We start from the raw sequence: 18697 nt of genomic DNA on the forward strand, positions 1-18697 counted from the left end.
TCCATGATGTTTTGAAAATAAAATTTTATCTGTAAGACTGTATTTCTATGCAACTTACAAGAATATATAGAATTATACAGTAAGATGCATCAGTGCAAAGTGAGGTGACCCCCTCAATCTCTACTCTAATTTTTATAACCTTTTTAAAAATCCTGCTACAGATATACTTTCCTTCAAATTTTCACAGATCTGAAGGAGACATTTTGATTATACCCATTTATCTGTTAGGGTGAAGAAACTGAGGTTCAAAATTAATCATTACAAATGTAATGGCATAGTTAGACTCAATTAGAGCTGAAATTTAACTAGATCTGAAATGTAACAAAAAAATGTTAACAAAGACAATTTAAAAATCAAATCTGACATAGGATTTTTAATATCTTACTCTCTGAGCCTTGCCTAGACGACACCCAAACCCGTTCGAAGTTTTATCCAAAACAGCTGCTATTATAAAAACTCAAAACAAAAAAAAAAGTACATAAATTCAATGCCTTTATTTTATGCAGTCAAAACAATCTTAAATGTAGAAATATCAGTGTATCAAGAACTTGGTTACAACCTATTAATCTGAGGACAAATCACTGTTAATAGCCTTGAGTTAAATAAAAAGTGTTCAATGTATTTATTTTCCCTTTTAAAAAATGGAGGGGTAAAACAATAATTAGAACTATTGAGTATCTTCTGCTTTATCTAAACATGGCAATGACCACAAATCTTAGGTATATTAACTCCATTTTGAACAAAGCCATTCCTTGGAGATATGCAAATGACTTCATTTTAATCAATAAAGATATCCTATTTCTAAATTTAATAATCTTCTAAGCACACTTCATTTTTAGGAATCACTGAAGTTCACACATAGTCACAGAAGATTCTCGAATTTCTTTATCTATGAGAATCATAAAACTAGAAACTCTAAGTGGGTGTCACCTCAAAGTCACTGTCTCAGATGCTTATTTACACCATCATGAGAATAAATATAAACCTACAAAGAACAAGCAAAACAGACGTGTCGATTTACTATTCTTAATAATATTCATAGTTCTTATAAAAGTTACACAATATTTTAATTAAATCCATTTTGCCAAGGATCTGAAAATGAAAAGATTTGCTTCTGTTTGATAATTAACTATAGAAAAGTATTGGTAAAATCGTTATTAAAAACAAAAGGATATTTTAATTAAGAGTGCTAACCATCCTTCCCTTCTTTTTGTTTATTTTCATACAAATATAGCTGGTCTACAGGCAAACAGTTTCATCTTCCTTTTAATAATTGTTCCATAGAGGTATATCGGTTAAGTAAGTCTACTTATGCTTTCAAAGACTTTCAAGTTCACTTAAGAAGAGTGGGAATATTGTATTTATACACAAAGAGTGAGGAACAACAAGTAAGCAGGCAGAGTAATCTGAATTTAACTAGTTCCACCCTTTACTTGTGAATACAAGCATCACACAATTGTTTTGCAAAAGCAAATGATATATATGCTGTGAAAAAAACAGAAGCGTATTTATAGACTTTATATTACCGAGACTCTATAGAAACAAAGATTACTAAGGACACTAGGATCATGGAATTTTAGAGCAGACAGCTGTTTTCCTCCCAAGTCTCCAAGGAAGTGTAGGCTCCTAAAGTCACCCACAAGAAACCCTGCCAGTGGAAGCAGAAAAATTGTTAGTCATCTTCTGTGCCGAATGTAAGATGAACATTTCAGGTTCATTTGACCATATGGATTTCAATTGGAAAGTGTTAAAAATCTGTTTCTGAGGTGTAATTCTGGCATTGCCATAGAAAATATCTCTGGGGAGGGTTTGCAAATATATTGAGACATTTATGACAGGATCCTCCTTAAACTTTTTGGACCAAGGCAATATTTTCACTCCAGTAGATTTGTCTATAAAGAGCAAGACTTACATCAAAATCCCTGGCCTGTTACTTTTGATAGTGTTGTATTTTAATGACACATAAACCTCAATGTAAAGATCTATTTTATTTGTCTGAGATTTGGGGTAAAGTCGCAAGAAATGAAGACTACCTGGTCTTAAGACAAATAACTTGCACTCATGCAAATACTAAGCCACTTGAGAAACTGTAGAACTATACAGAAAGTTCAGGGCAAGTACAACCAAGAGCCCTTGATAAGAAACCAGAAGTAATCTCTCTCCCCACTGATTTATCTAGAACCCAGCTGCTCCAACTGTGGTTCATGGGCCAGCAGCATCAATACCACCTGGGAGCTCGCTAGAAATGCAGAATGTCAGACCCCGCCCCAGCTCTACTGAATTAAAATCTGTATTTCAACAAAATCCTCAGAGGACTTGTGTGCACATTAGAGTGTGAAAAGCAGTGATCTAGAAATCGCAAATTGACTGCTTCATGATGGCAGCGATGTTGTTTATATATTGTTTCCTGCAATATCTCCAGTACTAAGAACAATACCTGGCCCACAGTGGACACTCGATAAATATTAGCTGAATAAACCCATATGTGAACACTTCTTAGAGTATCTTCTACTTTGCACTGTGATTACGTGTATACAGTTCTTAAACGTACACAAAACTGCAAGTTCTTTAAGGGTACAGATGCTGTCTTATGCATCTCCGAATCCACTGTGTGCCTCTCAGTGTCTGCAGGTATCACTCAATATTTTATCAATTGTAACCTTTAGATATTCAATATAGGAATATATTACTTCCGTTAGATACTTATCTATAATGTTGCTTTAATGTGAAAACTTTGGAAAACTAAGTTTAAATCAACATATAATTTCTGAATTCGCCCATTTGGCTCTGGTTTTAAATACAGTAAGGAGAATTCACCCAAGAAATCGAATTAGTAATGGAAACCATTATATAGGGCCAAGTCCTGATTCTGTGTGGTACCAGAGAACAAGAATGGCATGGATGATTAAAATCCAAAACTGATTCCAAACCTCTAGTTATTCAATAGCCTCCAAGTCTTTTCTTACCAAATCTCATACGAAAGCTGCTATAAGTTTCAGAAACATCATTTTTTTAGTTTTCTTTTCTTTCTCAAATCCACCTACTGAACAGTGAAATGGCCAAAGCCAACAAAGAGAAATACAGTGACAGGGAAATATACATAATAAACAAACTGAGTAATCAGTCCTCAAATAACCAGATACTAACTCAGAACTCTAAAGCGAAGGAAAGAAATAATTTGTGAAAGAGATAATTATATAGTAAATAATCAAATACATTAATAGCATAGATGTACCGGTAACAGGACCATTCCAAAATGATACTCAAAATAATGAGATATTCAGAGTCATGATTATTGCTGACTCTCTTAGGCCATATTTTAAAGGACGGATACTAAATCAGGAATACTCTCCCCAATAAAGAACTGCTTTTTTTCTATTTAATTAACTGAATTCAATTGTCCTTTATACAATTTTTTTTTTTTTGCTTCAGGGAACCCAGAGTTTTAAGTTAAGCCATCAGATGTGTCTGACCCCATACGTATATAATCATATGGAATATCCTGTATACATATACACACCCCACCATACACACACACACACACACACACTGTCATGTTGTTGTTTTCCCAAGAGTATAGTCGACAATAGTGATAGCAGAGTGTGTAATTAGTTTTCATTGTTCCCCTGACAGCTATAGTTCCATACAAGACCCTTTTCTTTTTAGGTGGTAACAGCTATGGAAAAAATAAACTAATAATAATAAACAGGCATTTAATTATGGGTCCTGCAACCATAGTGGGAACATTGCCAGAAAAGACTGGAACCTCTGGGACAGCAAAAACATATATTTCCAGGGGAGGGGAGAATTTTGTTCTTCAAGTATAGTAATACTTAAAATATTGATGACAGGCATATGATAGAAAAAAATTTTAATTTTTTCCCAAGTCTCTATCGAGGATAAAGTAGGTATACAATGCTACATCAACACTAAAACCAAGAATACTATTATATCTGTACTAAAATATTAATAAGAATAAAGGCATTGCTTATTAATAAGCAAAATACATAAAGAATAGCTTTATGTTTTGATACTATCAGTGAAGAATACAAAGATTCAGTTTCAATTTTGGGTTTTGCCTTGCTTTATACAGACTTAAAAAAATTAACACTTGTGATATCAAATATCTGGGTGCTATAGTCCCTGAGGCTTACTTCAATTTGTTTTATACAGTATTTAAAATAAGGCATCTCCCAAGTTGCTGTCATGGCAGACACCAGATCTGTCACTGAGGTCCTTCATCGCCTGATTAATTAGTAATTGGGAGACACATTTTGGCAGCTTTCATTTCCCTATTATTTTCTCTTGTTTGACACAAAACCCTGTCAGGAGCACCACCATTTGAACTGTACCCTTCTTAGTGCTGGGTCACTAAATTTTAATAAATGGAGTCCCTGCCAGAAAACTACAGAAATAAGCATAAAAGTTTATTGCAGCAGTAATAGTAAACAAATATATGAAGAAAATACTGAATGCCACAGTATCTAAAACATTAATGGTCTGTCTGAACCCTGGGGTTATTGGCGAGATTGCAGAGCAGAGACTAAAAGAAAGGACCTTCAACAAAACCACTGCTTTCACTTGTCTTTTAAAAAGTACATATTAGCTAAATAAAGCAGATAAATACTTGGTGCAGCAGAGCCATACATCTGAGTTTCCTCCATTATCCCAACCCGATGAATAAATCTATTGGGAGGAAAAGATTGATAGCGACTACAGGGATACAGACCCCTTCTAGAAGTCACAAAAGCACTCTCTGAGCCAAACAAAGAAACGTTTTTCATAAAACGTAAGGTGAGGAACTTAAAATTGAAGCTAAAAAGAATGAGATTTCGGAGAGCTACAAATAGCTACAGAATCAGTTTCGGGTTCTCCATCTCAAGTGTCAGTCACTTCAAAAAGTGCTGCTACGATGGTGGCTCAGGACACTTGTGTGCCACAGCAGTGGCCATGCTGTGTGGGTCAGAGGTCACAGCTTCCACATTCCGACATCTGTCTGTATTTTCTTGCCCTGAAACAATAGACGGGAACTAGGCTCATTTGCTCCCACTTTGTTTAACCTAATTGTTAAACACAAGAGATAATTTCCCCATATTTAGAATTATTTTTCCTTTTCTCCCTAATCCCATTTGACTCCATACAATTAAATACCATTAAAAATAACTTAACCAAAAGGTTAAGTCCCCTATATATTATTAAAGTTAGGCAAACGTGACAAAGCCGTATATCCCGCCGGCACCTAAGTACCAGAAAACATCAAGTATCATGCCCACCACCATCAAAATCTAGATAACAATTAGCACTACAATTATCCAACCAAAATAAGCCACGACTGCATCAAACCACAAAACTGCATTTTTAATAGGAGAAAATACTTTCATTTACTTTTATAATATGTATTTTCATAGTAAGAGGCAAGAGCTAATTGTGAATTATAGTTTCCACATACATAAATCACTAATAAAACTAGAATGGCTATTCTGACACCTTAGAAACGGGAAGAAAAAACAAAAGTATTTGTTAGTTCATTTAAAACAAAAAGGTCATTTTGAACCCTTGGTTATTTTAGTCTTCTCCATCAGTCAAAGAAAAACAGATGATGGATAGCAGAGGAAAGCGTTTTGGTACCAAAACTGTCCACTCATACTTGGACTTTAATGAGAAGCCCATGAGATGTATATCCAATCTTAAAACATGTATTTTATTTATCTCCTTTACATTGTACTTGCAACCATCAAAAATCCTACTTCTAATGAACTGAAGCAATCTGTGACATAAGTAGTATTCAATTTGTGCCCAGTTTAATCAGACTGACTGAGTCAGGTTACTTTGAAATTAGTCTTAAGACGTTCTGTTTTTACTTCAGTACATGGGAATAATGTTCCCAGACATCGTCAAACAGACGCAGTGGCAAGAAGTGTAGTATAAATTTTTGGTAAAGTTTACTAGACCACATGTTCCTCCAAATGTATCCAGAAATACAAAACATGGTGGAAAATATAACAGTCTCAATTAGTATACTCTCATAATTTTTAAAAAACAAATATGAATTTACTTCCAAAATAATTTTCTATAAGAACCCACAAGAATGGTTTAGTAATGAGATTGTGAGAGCCTATATTCCAGGGACCAAAAAGGCTCTGGCTTCATATAACGCTTCTTAAAGCACCCCAAATGCTTCATTTTTGGAGGTAACTCTATTTTTATCACTACCACTTACTAGAGAAAGATTCCTGCTAACGCTGTGCAATTTGGAAAAAAAAAAAAAATCAACCAACAAACAAAAAGGACTGCTTAGTACAGTAAGAAAAATGAAGTCAGGGTTTGGGGGTGGTGGTGATAATAGGGGCTACTAATATATCACTGAGAAATTAACAATAAATTATAAGCTTCAAGAGAAAACTACATTTGTAAACATGGTACAGCCCAATATTTATCATGAAAATATAATATGCCTAGGTTTAAAATATATAATTACTAAGTTAAAATACCCTCTTTTTTGTCAACTAAATACAAGAAGATAGCATTCTAGGGAGCTCACGAATAACTTAAGATAGAGCTTTAAATGTAGAGCACTGCCAAAATGATCCCAAAGTGGTTTAGTCCTTTTCTATCGTCCATATTCATTTCCGGACCATTTTCATGAAAGAAGTAAAATCGGTCTTAAAACAAGATGGCTGCTTCTAGGGGGAAAGAAAAGAAACGCTGATTTAACTGAAAGCCAAAAAACTAGCTTTTCTAAATCAAGAAACAAGAACTTTGGTATATTTTTTTCTAATCTCCAAGTATATATTCATGCACTTCCACATGCAAATTTACGGATTACTCTGTGCAGTTACTGAAAATTATTAATAGCAAAGCAATTTTTTTTAAAGTTTTGATCTTTGTGTGCTAATAAGGTGATTGCCCAATGCATATACATAGAGATGTCACAAAACCAAAATTCCCAATTGTCCTTCATATCAGAATCATGATCATCAGTCCCAAAAATCAGGTCACTTGATAAGCAGTAACAGGAATAATATTTATATCTTATATCTCTTACAGAACTCCATCATAAAATGTCCAGTGATAGATATCCTGTTACAAACAAATCAACTGTATTTGGCTTTTCAAAGGTAATACCCTAGGAACTTAGCTGTTAGACAACCTCTCCTGGAACTGCACTTTGATGACCTTCCCTGAAGCAAATGGCAGATTAACTCTGTGACATACACATAAAAACTAAAAACATTTTCCTCCATTTTGAAATAAGTTTTTAATAGATTTTTTTAAAAAAAATCACTCAAAACTATTTTTATTTCTCACTTGAGGGGAAAATAAGACCTGACAGTAACATTTTCTTCAACCTGTCAACTGTCAATTGCATGAAGAATGTTTCTCAAGATGACAAAGGTTTATTTTTCCTTATTGAAAATGACAGAATTCTACCTGAATGAAAGCTGAGCTAACCATCACTGTAGTACACTACCGTCTCCCAGCAACCAGCTAACTCAAGGAGAAGTTTTCACTGTTTTAAAATAATGGTTTTATTGAAATCTATGGCTCACTGTTTGAATACTATATTCAAAAGCCTAAAAATAAAGAGTTTCCATCTACACAGATTTCAGATTAGAAAACAGTGTAGAGACTTCAGTAGTTCACAATAAACCCTTCAGAGTACAATAAGGAGTATAGATTATCAAGAATAGTAAAATAGAAGGAAAAAATTTTTGTTTATGCTCAAAACTAGGCATAATAGTTGTGATACAGAAAAACCTGCATTACTACTTTTTACTTTTAAACTAAGTTCTTCTATGTCATTATGCTGCCTTGTTTGTAACAGACAATTTTGAAAACATGAATACAGGCAAAATCCAGAGGAAAAAGGTCTCCTGGTAGTGAGTAATATCCCATTCAGAAACACTGGAAGTTCAAATTAATCACAAGAAACTTTTCCACAAAACAGCTCAGGGTATAGGTTGAGAAGCAGACTAAAATATAAATCTAATAATATAAATCAGGCCCTTAAAAGAGACAATAATTTATTGATGTTTAGCTGTCTAAGACCACCATCATAAGACAAATTACTAAAAGTGAATATTAATATCTCATTTCTTACACTCCTCTTTGAGGTTTTATACCTGAATATGAAGGCATTATCTGTCACAAATGAGGAGAGGCAATTTTTTCTCGGTTTGGAAGACTAGTCCTGACTGAGCATCCTGGGTAAGTGGCCAGAACTTCCTCACTGTGCTTAGAGACATACAAGCTTCCTTTTCAACAAAGACATTCTAATCAGGGCTGCTGTTTTAACAGTTTGTATACTGTTTCTGAAAAGAAAATTGATTATATGGCATCAGTTAACATAGAGTGGTTCATTATCTAAAATAAAATATCATAGCTTTTTAAATTCTCATTACTGCTGGAAGTTATTCAAAACCAACACAAAAAATGAAGAGGGCTGAGGGGTATCTTTTTTCAAAAACTATTAATCAAATGATATATATTGGACAAAGAAAAAAACTAAACAATAAACCAAATGTTACCCTCACATAAAATTCTGTTCTTAACATATTCTTATGTTTTGTTCATTTTCTATTTCAATGTTTTCTCTTCCTCAAAGGTACATTCTTTTGGCATATACTTCTAAGTTTGCAAAGGCCAGGACTCCTGAAGGACTAATTGTATTCATTAATTTTCTTGGCCCAGCATGAAGCTGGTAGCTTGCTTGGTTCATAGCAACAGGGGAGAAAAGAAGACGCTCATCTTTATCTGTCCCATCCAACAGGAAATCAGGCCAGTGGACAGAATGCAATGAAATGCCTCTTCAGAGGCATCTTACAAGATTAAATGGCAAGAAATTCACAAGGCTAATTTGCCCCCAAATAACTAAGTGCTCCCTCCAAATCTGATCCTCAGTCTTCAAAGGTGGAAGCCTCTAGAGCTATTGATCATCAGTCAGAACACATATGGCAACAAGATATTCGTTCAGTGAGCCAATGGCTTAGTTAATACCACTAAAATCAACGAACAGGGAGTAATGAACTACTGAAGGCTCTCTCTGATTCTTTTAATCATGAAGAGTATATTGACCTTGGTCTCACACTGAACAGCCAAGCGTGCCTCAAACAGCACTGATGTTCCAGTCACCTAAGAAAAAGACAGTTGACTATTTCTGATAGCTTATTACGAATACATAACATAATGTATAAAATCAATGGAACATAACATCTCAATGGCTTATTTTGCTTTCAAACTTCTATGGAAAACTGGCCAAAAATAAGAAGCACACTTTTCTTCTACAAATTTCTAGATTAAACAAAGGGTAAGAGGGGGAAAATTCACTTCAGGTCTCCTACAAATGGATAAGGGTAAAAACACTTCAGGTTTCCTACAGTGGATATAAATTTTCATCACTTTGTTTTTAAAGCAGATGTTTATTTTTATTTTTAAAGCAGATGTTTATAAAATTCTGATATAAATATCAAAATAACAAAATTATCCCATTACATCTAATAAAATGATACATTACACTAAGGTTCAGAGTTAATAAAGTTAAAAGATTCTAAGTAATGTCTTTTACTTGAAGAACTTTTGTTTCTAACATATGAAGTATTATTTAAAACACTTAAAATTTCAAAAATAAAGTTATCAGGGTTGGTGATACAACTCATTCAAAACCAAGATCAACTTTCCATCTTTCCTCAAAACAAATTCCTAGATTTAGACCAAACTGATTTCATTTGTCAGTGGGAAAGGCACAGTACTGGTATACTGGTATATATATATATATAACACTGGAAGCTCAGATTTTTTTTAATGAAACAAGTGAATTTTGAAAGAGAAAAAATATGCAAGGGCTATATGATCAGGGAAAAATGTTACTACTCTCTACTTAGTCACATACATATCACCTATACTGCCTGAAAGATTTGGGAGTGTTGACCTAGAATTCACATCACTTTCACAACTCAAGATTACATGTTTGCAAAACTAAATGGTGTCAATTACCTGCTACTCTAACATGAAATGTTTAATTTACAAGTCCAAAGAAAACATATGGTTAGGCTGAAATTTAGAAAATCCCAGATGAATTATAGGGATATCGTTTCCCATAAGAGAATAACATTTTAAATTGGTGATTCTCAAACCTTAACAGAAGCAAAGTACTAAGTGAAGAAAATCGGTACTCTTAAAGTATGCTGGTTGTATGTGCCACTGTATTATTTTACTATTCCATCTATTAATGCCAACCAGTAGGAGACATGTTTAATTATCCCAGCATCATTTTGGCAAGTGGTCAAATGAATCCAAGAACTTTTCAACATACACAGCATTTGAAAGAATATTATCTTTGGAAGCACCAAACTGTTTATAGCATGTTTCAAATTAAGCGGCATACTCTTAATATTGAGTCACCTCTACCTTTATAAACGTAGCTACTAAGGGAGAATGTAAAGGAAGTTTTATTATTGAAAGTCTTTTTTAAAGTTACTTAAAAGCTTTTTCCATTATTAAAGAAATTAGACACAAATATTCTATCCATAGTTATAATCTCCTTGACTTGGATCTTCATTACTCAAACTTACTTAGTAACAGGCCGGTTCGGAATTGAGCATAACATTAAAAGGATCTTTCTATTACTCTCACGATTTAGGTGAAACTCATACAACTTTTCAAACGTTTAAAATATGAAATGTGCATTTACAAAAATGTTATCATATATTTTTATTCAGACTGTTAGGTCTCAGTTGCTATTTCAGAGATCTGTAGCAAGTCAATACATAAAATCAATGTGGTCCACTGCCCAATAAATACTGCCAATTAAAAAGTTATCAGCATTTAAAAATTAAACATCTATTTCCCAGAAGTGAATGCTTGGGAAGACAGATTCTCACAGCAAAACCATCTGACAGCAAATACATTTTACATTTTTTTCCTCTGTGAACTTAGATCTATGGACGCTTCTGTTATCAAAGCAGTCAGTAATGAAACCCAATGCAGCTGATAAACTCCTATGACTACACAAGTTACAAAATAAGAAATTTAAATCCTGTGATCAAGATGTAATACTTAATTTTAATTTTATCTAAACATAATTTCAAATGAAGTCCATTAGTATAAGCTAAAATATATTTACTTCATTTTGCCACAATATCCATTTATTATCAGCTTAACGTGTCCGCTGAACTCTTCTTCTAAGAGAAAAATCTTTAAAGTCTCTTTAAGTTGCAATTAAAGTTTTCTACTTTTTTCCACAAGACTGAAGTCTCCTGATAATATTATTAATTTAGCAAAATCTTAAAAGATAGGATTTATGTCAAACCAAAAAGCATGGTTAGCTTACTTTACAAAATGATGGCATAGATGAAAAGAAAATGTAAAACATTAAAAGTTTAAAATTTAGTAGACCCCTGCAAATTTTCTAAAATATTTTTTCACTATCTTTTGTGATAAACTTATTTCTAAATTACTTATTTTGCATTTGGCTCCTTTTAAATACATCCAAGCTGACTTTTCTTCATTCATCAGAAAAGCACCGTCTTATTCCACATTTCTAAGATAAATCTGCCTACCAGTATCTAGTTTTAAAATTATATTATTTTTTAAAGTAAGTTTTACTGTGATAACATATGAAGATAAACACAAATCCCTAAAAATACTAAAGTTAGAGCTGAATCTTTTTTTGGGGGTGTGGGTTGCATGATTCTTTCTTTTGAACATTATCAAATTGATAATGATCAGAGAAGTATTTCCACAAACTTCAAATTAAAACACTGACTTGAGAATACTCTTGGTATTTTAAAATTCTACAGGTTAACTTTGGGCAGGTTCAAACACACCATGGCATCCTGAGCAGAAGAGTTTTCCGCAGGCAGGGCAGATCTATTAAAAAACATGACCTGTGACAAAAATCAGTGTGCTAATCTCAAACCAAACAACAGTATCAAAAGCATAAAACAGAGATAACCTAAGATAAAATGTCCTCAAACTAACTCAGACTAGTTTGACAGGTTAAGAAGGAGGGGGTAAGAGTGGGGATGTTGCTGATTCTTTCTGTTTTAACCCAGGATGACTGGAACACCCAAGTACCCAAATAAATTAATACCATGAGAAAAAGATTACACTGTGAAGTTTGGAGTGGGAAACAAAAGACAAGCAAGAGTAAAATGTCCCAAATTCAACTAACCAATTTCACTGTTGTTTTATTTGATAAGGCACTAAAGTTTAAAATATAAATTCCTCTGTTTCGAATATGCTGTCTAATAAAGCCCAAAGGGGAATAAAACCAACCAACATAATGAGACTTGCTTTTAACGCCATCACAACTGGAAAGCTTGCTCTATTTGTCTTGTCAGCTTTAATAAAAGGCATCTCCTCTGGCAGGATGGCTTCTCTTTCTCTTTTCCTAATAGCGGTAAGTGGCATGTCAAAGAAGAAATAGCTTCCCATCCCACACCCACCTTCAGGAGACTTTTTAAACCAAACTTTGAAGGATGTCTCCACTTGGCCCAAGCGATTCAATCAGGACTTGGGCTACCTGGGTGTGACTATCTTTCCTGAGGTAGCGGGGTGGGGGTGGGGGGGACTCTATCCCCGTTCGGCAACCGGTGTACGGCTCGTAGGGAAATCTGCTCATCTTCAACTGAGAGAACATTACTTCAAGCGGGGGAATCCCTCCTATGCCAGCATAACAAAGGAAGGCGGGAGGCCGGCGGAGAGGGCCACCGGGAGGTAGGAAAAACTAGAGGCGCCCACCAGCCCCCTCTCCCCAAGCGCGCTGGGTGCGCAGCAACCAAACTCTTCCCTTGGCCTCCGCGTTTCTTCTCCCAACTTCCACGCCAGCCCAGGGAAAAACCTGGGATTTTAGGTATAATCGATGCTATTTCCCTTCTCCTCGGCGGGCACCGAGACCAGCCCACAGCTGGAAGCTGGAAGCTGGAAGCTGGCCTCGGTCCCAGAAAGGCAGAGTAATATGGGCCCAGCGGGGCCGACTGCTGCCGGGGAGAAAGTAGGGCTTGGACCTGCTCTGGATCGGGAGGGGTCCGCCCGGCACTCTGGACAACCCCACCCCTACCCCTCTTCCAGGGTCCGTGAACAAGCCAGGGTCCAGCAGGAGCGCTAGGGCGGCCCCGGGCGCCCGTCTCTAGGTTCCCGCGTACTCGGCTGGCTTCGGAAGCGCCCGAAAAACGTTTCCAGGTAACCGCGCGTTTTCCTCAGGCTGCACACTGCCAGGCTTCGGACGAAGGGCTCCCACCTCCCGGTTCGGCCAACTCCAGCAGCTAGCTCCGCAAGCATGACGTAACCCGGCATTAGATCAAACTTTCTGGCACCTTGAGCCCACCGGGAGGTGGAGGAGGTGGGAGAAGCCTCTCTACTGCCAAGAGAGCCGGGACCAGACTGACTTAGTGGTCGGATGATTTCCTCGTAGTTAAGGAGGAAAATATAAACCTAAAGCTTCCGCTTCCCAGCCCCCCACACTTCCCCCAGCCAGTGCGCTTTCTGAGCGCACCGGGGAAAAGGGAAGGAAAAAATTTAAAAAGAAAACAAACAAACAAAAAAACACTTTGGGGATGTTTAGCGGGTTCCCTCCACAGTCCCTGCGCAGCCACGCTCCAAGAAGGAGCTCCTGGCGGCTTGCACCCGGGGCTCCCCGTGCCCAAGCCCCGCGCCTGGCTCGGGATGCTGGCCAGCCTGCCCGGGTGGGAAGCGAAGTCTCCACTCCCGGGCTCCCGCCTTTTCCGAGTCTCCCCGGGCTTCGCAGAAGCATCGGGTCTGGGCAGCCCCGGGGACGCCCAGGGGCGCTCAGGCTCCCTGCCGCACCTCAACAATGAGAGGCACGAAGTGAGCGTTTCCCGCGGGCGCCTCGAAAGCCATCCGCGCCCGAGCGACGCAGACTGAGAGTGCGCGCCGCTGTCGGCCGATGCGCGCGGATCTCCGGCGCCGCCGCTCCTTCCGCAGGGCCCCGAGGCCCGGGTAGCCCCGGCTCTCCGCCCCCCATTGCCTTACCTGGGGTTGCTGCTGTTCCAGTAGACGGCGTAGCGGTCGGCGACGGCCTTGGAGCCAGGGTCCTGGCTGAACACACACGTCCAGAGCACAAGAAACATCAGCGTCAACATCTCCACGTGCAACATCACGCCTGGCCAGCGGCGGAGCCGCCGACGCGCCACTCCGGGGAGAGATCAGGGATCCGGAGGGAGGGAGGGAGGGAGGAAGAAGGGGCGAGAGAGAGCGGGAGCCAAATAAATATGAATAAATAAAAATGAAGAGGGGCGAGAAAAGAAAGAGGCGCACACCAAGCTGAGGAGGGGGAGGAGAGACAGAAATAAAGGTGGAGGAGTGGGGGGAATAAAGGCAAACTCGCACCCCCACTGGAGGGCTCAGGAGAAAAAAAGGAATCACAAGATGGAGAGAAGCGTGCGTGTGTGTGTGTGGTGGCGGCGGCGAGGGCGGGGGAAGGGGTGCCAAGCTGTGTCTCGGGCGGCGGCGGCAGGCCGGTCACCCCGGGAGAAGGAGGTGCGCGCCGGGCCGGGCGGCGGCAGCGCGGGTTGGGGCAGGCGGCGGCGCACGCTGCACAGTCACCGGGAGTTGCGCGCCACGGCCGCGGGGAGACATACACCGGCCCGCCGGGCCCGGCTCAGCGTCGGCGCCGCGGGGTGCGCACGGCTCCGCCGCCGCCCAGGGCCCTCGCACTGCGCCCCGCTTCGCTCCAAGTTACTTTGGCGGCCTGTAGGAAACTGCAGGAAGAGGGCTCCGTGTGGATAGGGGGGCTTCCCGCCTGTGGTCCTGGGAGTCTGAGGACCCCCCTTCCCCCGCCTCCTCTGTGCTTTAACCCGGTAACCCCTGGAAATCTCGGAGGAGTCTCGTAGGTGCTACGGGTTCGGGGCGGTGCGCCGAGAAGGGTGGAGATCTGGAGCTAGAAACCCAGCCCCGCCGGCGTCCTGGAACTGGTTAAGCGGCAGCTAAGCGGGCGAGGAGCGGTCTTGCCTCTCAAACCTCAAAGAAAAGTTTGGCTTTTCGCGTCTTTCGGCAGGTCCCCTGTCGGAGTCGGACTGCGACGGTGGCGGGAGGCGACACCCTGGCCGCTGCCTGAGTCTCGGGGATTTCTCGCGCGTGCTTTTCTTGGCCGGGAGTCGGTGCACCAGAGTGAATGGAGAGCAGAGGTCTGAACCAGCCAGCCAGGCGGAGCTGGGATGCCGAAACCTGCAGGACGATGCCAATCCAACTGTTCAGCTGGAGAGCGGGAGGGGAAACAATCACTTTCAAATGAATCCCTCCAACTCCTGGATGGGCTGATGTCAGTCTCCGATCGCCTTCCGGGAGCAAGAATGAGCCCCCAGACGCGGTGCCAAGAGCCCTGGGTGAGCTCTCAGAAGTGTCCCTGCGACTCCGACTGGTCCGACCCCAAGCCCGGCAACTTGTAGAGAGGCATCAATCAGTTTGAAATGCGAAAGGAGAAAAAAAAAAAAAGAAAGAGCGCACGAGAGCGTGTGGCACCTCCCCGATGACTACATCAGAAAACCTTCCCGATCCTCCCGCAGCTGCTCCTCTTTCCCTCCTTGGGCACAGCAGCAACAAGAGGTGCAAAACCACCGACAGAATCCCAAAACCTTTACCAGGCGGGAAAATAAACTTGAGTGCAGCAGCAGCACGAGCAGCCCAGGAGGGATTGAAACGACTGGCGAGAAGTGGAAAGGGGTAAAAGTCAGTTTTGCAAAAGAGAAAAAAAAGAGAGAGAGAAAAAATGCTTTATGGGAAAAATTTCCTCGGGCACGCCCCCTCGTTAATGACCTGCGTGTAAAGCCGACAGCAGCGGCAACCCAGCAGCAGCAGCAGCAGCAGCAGCAGCAGCAGCCGCCGCAGCCGTACCGGAGCGCGAGGCCGCGCGCGTGAACGTGGACGTGGGCGGCGCGGGGGTGGGGTGGGCGTGGAGCGCAGGGCGCGGGGTCGGCGGGCGGCGCGAGCGCCGGTGTGAGCTCCGGACCGAGAGGGGGAGGCGCCGCCAGCCCGAGCCTAGCCAGCGCTGCTGCTGCCGCCGAGGCCCGGGTCATGTGGGCTGCTTTTTTTTTTTTTTTTTTCCTCGCAGTTTACTTGGAAAGGGGTGGGGGGTGGCTGGAGCAGCCAGTCAGGGAAAGGCCTGCTGTTTGCTTACAGATCGGGTTTTTTTTTCCTCTTTACTCCAACCGGATTGGTCTGCTCCACGAGAAAGAGGCGTTTTCCTAATCTCCTCCCTTCCCCACGCCTCCTAACCCCCCTCCCGGGCCCCACCTTCCAGAAACCTGACTAATTGAATTACTGGGAGTGCTGAGGCGCCCTCTCCTCCGCCCGAACCCGGCAGCCGCGTGTAACCCTTTGGATGCTGAATTCCGTCTGGCCTGAGGAATGATTTGACATCTTTTTAGCTGAGGGTAGGGTCTTTCAGTTACAAAGGAACCGGTTCCCACCCTGTAGCCGGAGAGCCGAAATCTGTCTCCGGGGCCCCTCAAGTGACACGCAGTCCCAGCAGCCGGCTGGCAGGCAACGACAGTGACTACGTGTTTTTGGAAATCTCTGTCCTGTTCTTCACTAGGCGCATTGCCCGGCGCCGGGATATCTGAAAACCTGAGCATCTCTCATGTGCCTTTCAACTCCCCTCTTCCTACCAGGGATTTAAAGGTTCATGAGCAGGAAGCAAGACTTTTCTTTAAAGTGATGCTTTGAAAACACATTTTGTTTTTAGATCGAGAAAATCACAGGGTAAAGTGATTACAATTCAGTGCGAATCTTCGGCAGGGAGGAAATGAATGCGGCAGGGGAGCCCACCCGAAATACCGTACACCTTTTCTATTTCAACTCCGAGGTTGGTTCACTGCCCACTCCCCAAAGGATAAATGCTTTGAACGAACCCGGTGGGGGAAGAAATGGAGGTCAGGGAAGGAATTCCTTTATTATTGGAAAAGGCCTTGCGTTCCCGGGTTTCTAGAGCAGGTTGCAGTGCCTCGGGCCCTCGGCCGCCACCGTCGCGCGATCACCTGACAGCGAGGCGGTCCTCGCGCCTCGGGACGTGCGCCGGTGTCCTCCAGCGCCCGGGAAGCTAGCCAGGCGCCCGGCGCTGCGGGGCTACACACTCTCGAGACTCGCCCTCGTGGGGTTCCGCGGGCTGGGGCCTGAGTGGTATTAGTCTCTCTAACTCTCTAGGGAATTTGCTGCGTCAGCAAGAAGGGCTAATCCCAAGAAAGAAAACAGCGTACTTTTGCTCCCAAACCTGCCTGTTCTTCCCTTTACTTATTAGCCCAATAAAATCAAAGATCACGTTCTTCCTCCTGCGCTTTCCAGTCCTCGAGCTCTAGATTTCCAGGCGCTTCGGAGCTGTTTGGAAGCGTCCAGACGCCCTCCAGTGGTTGGCCTGCAGTCCGCACCCAGCGGGGCTATTACCTGTAGTTCAGCCGGGATTGAGTTTGATGGAGAATCTGGGGTCGTGAACAATACCGATTTGAGAGGAAAGGAACAGTCCATATCGGCATGGGATTACCTGGATGTCACGGGCTCTTGCCTAGAAGTTGAGTAGTTTCTCAATTACAGAAATTTTTCCTATCTGCAGAGACCTGAAATTGTCCTAGAAAAGTAACTCTTCTGTTTTGTGAGTAGATATAAATTGCAATCTGTGTAATTATAGATTGCACTACAGGCCACCCTAACAAACCAAACACCTTCCTAAATTAAGAAATGTAAATTCAGAATATTAATACAAATTCTTCTCTACCATCTGTACATTTCACAAAATTCCAACAGTGAGAAGTCGGAAAACTTAAGCTAGAGAACTGAAGGATAAGCTTTAATTTTTTTTTTTTTTTTTTTTTTTTTTTTACATTTGTAGCAAGTATTACTATCAAACTCTACTCATTGGGCCAGAGACCCTTGCGATGTTAGCGAAAAACTTGCCCCTCATGTAGCACACTACCTATACTTGTGAGTTCATCGGCCAGGGGCCTCAACTCCAAGCTCTAACAATGTGCCGTAAGCTTTAATTTTTTAAATCAAATTTTCACTTAAAGCATTATCTGATTCCCCCCCCCCCAGTTTTGCTGATGTTCAAGTTCTTGGTCTATTTTAGGGTGCACTTTTTTTTTCTGTTGTAGGAAGGATGCATTTCTTCCCTCAGTCTTTCTGATGGTAGCTCTAATAGGTGCTCCTACGACAGACAGTTTTGCAGGAAATGTTCTGGACCCTTTTAAGGGACATATGTATCTTTAGGAAGATGAGAATTCATGACTCCTATCTTGGGGAAAATGCTGATTCTCATCGGAGAGACTTTTTAGTCAGGGAAATATCAGGTATCAGGGAGTTAGCAAGCTGGCTTCCTGTGGCATCAAAGCCAAAAGGAGTGAAGAAAAAGAAATCATATCCACTGATTTCCTATTTAAAACACATACTGTAAGCAAATGTGAAAAATCAATATATCAAAAGAATATGGATGTTCTGATATTTTAAATATTTCCTATTTGTTTTAAAGTCTGGATAGTCGCATTTTAAGCAGAAAAAGAAAATCATACATGATGGTTTTCCTTAAAATGATTCAGGGAGCTGGAATAAAACGCATTGGAATTTGCAACTGTTCAGAACATAATTCAAATGTCTAGGAGAAATAATTCATAAACTTAAATCAAATGCCTCCTTCTGGGATTATATACCTAAGTAATTATTGATATTAGAGTAACTAAGCAGCAATATGACA

The 18697-nt window shown here is 40.9% G+C and overlaps 1 protein-coding gene across 3 annotated transcripts in view; it reads right to left on the reverse strand.

Moving 5' to 3' along the window:
• EFNA5 (ephrin A5) overlaps positions 1–18697 on the reverse strand; it is a gene marked incomplete at its 3' end in the record, with an annotated part of 398115 nt that overhangs the window by 261103 nt on the left and 118315 nt on the right. Inside the window, exon 1 of one of the 3 annotated variants that reach the window (XM_079917684.1) lies at positions 13993–14144. The exons of the other annotated variants lie outside the window; for them this stretch is intronic. Coding sequence (XP_079773810.1) covers positions 13993–14117 — 125 coding nt within the window. The 5' untranslated portion in view covers positions 14118–14144. Of the gene's footprint in view, positions 1–13992; positions 14145–18697 lie in introns of those variants that run through there. 3 annotated transcript variants of the gene reach the window in all.

The sequence above is a fragment of the Stenella coeruleoalba genome, assembly GCF_951394435.1.
Source record: "Stenella coeruleoalba genome assembly, chromosome: 3".
Lineage (NCBI taxonomy): Eukaryota > Metazoa > Chordata > Mammalia > Artiodactyla > Delphinidae > Stenella > Stenella coeruleoalba.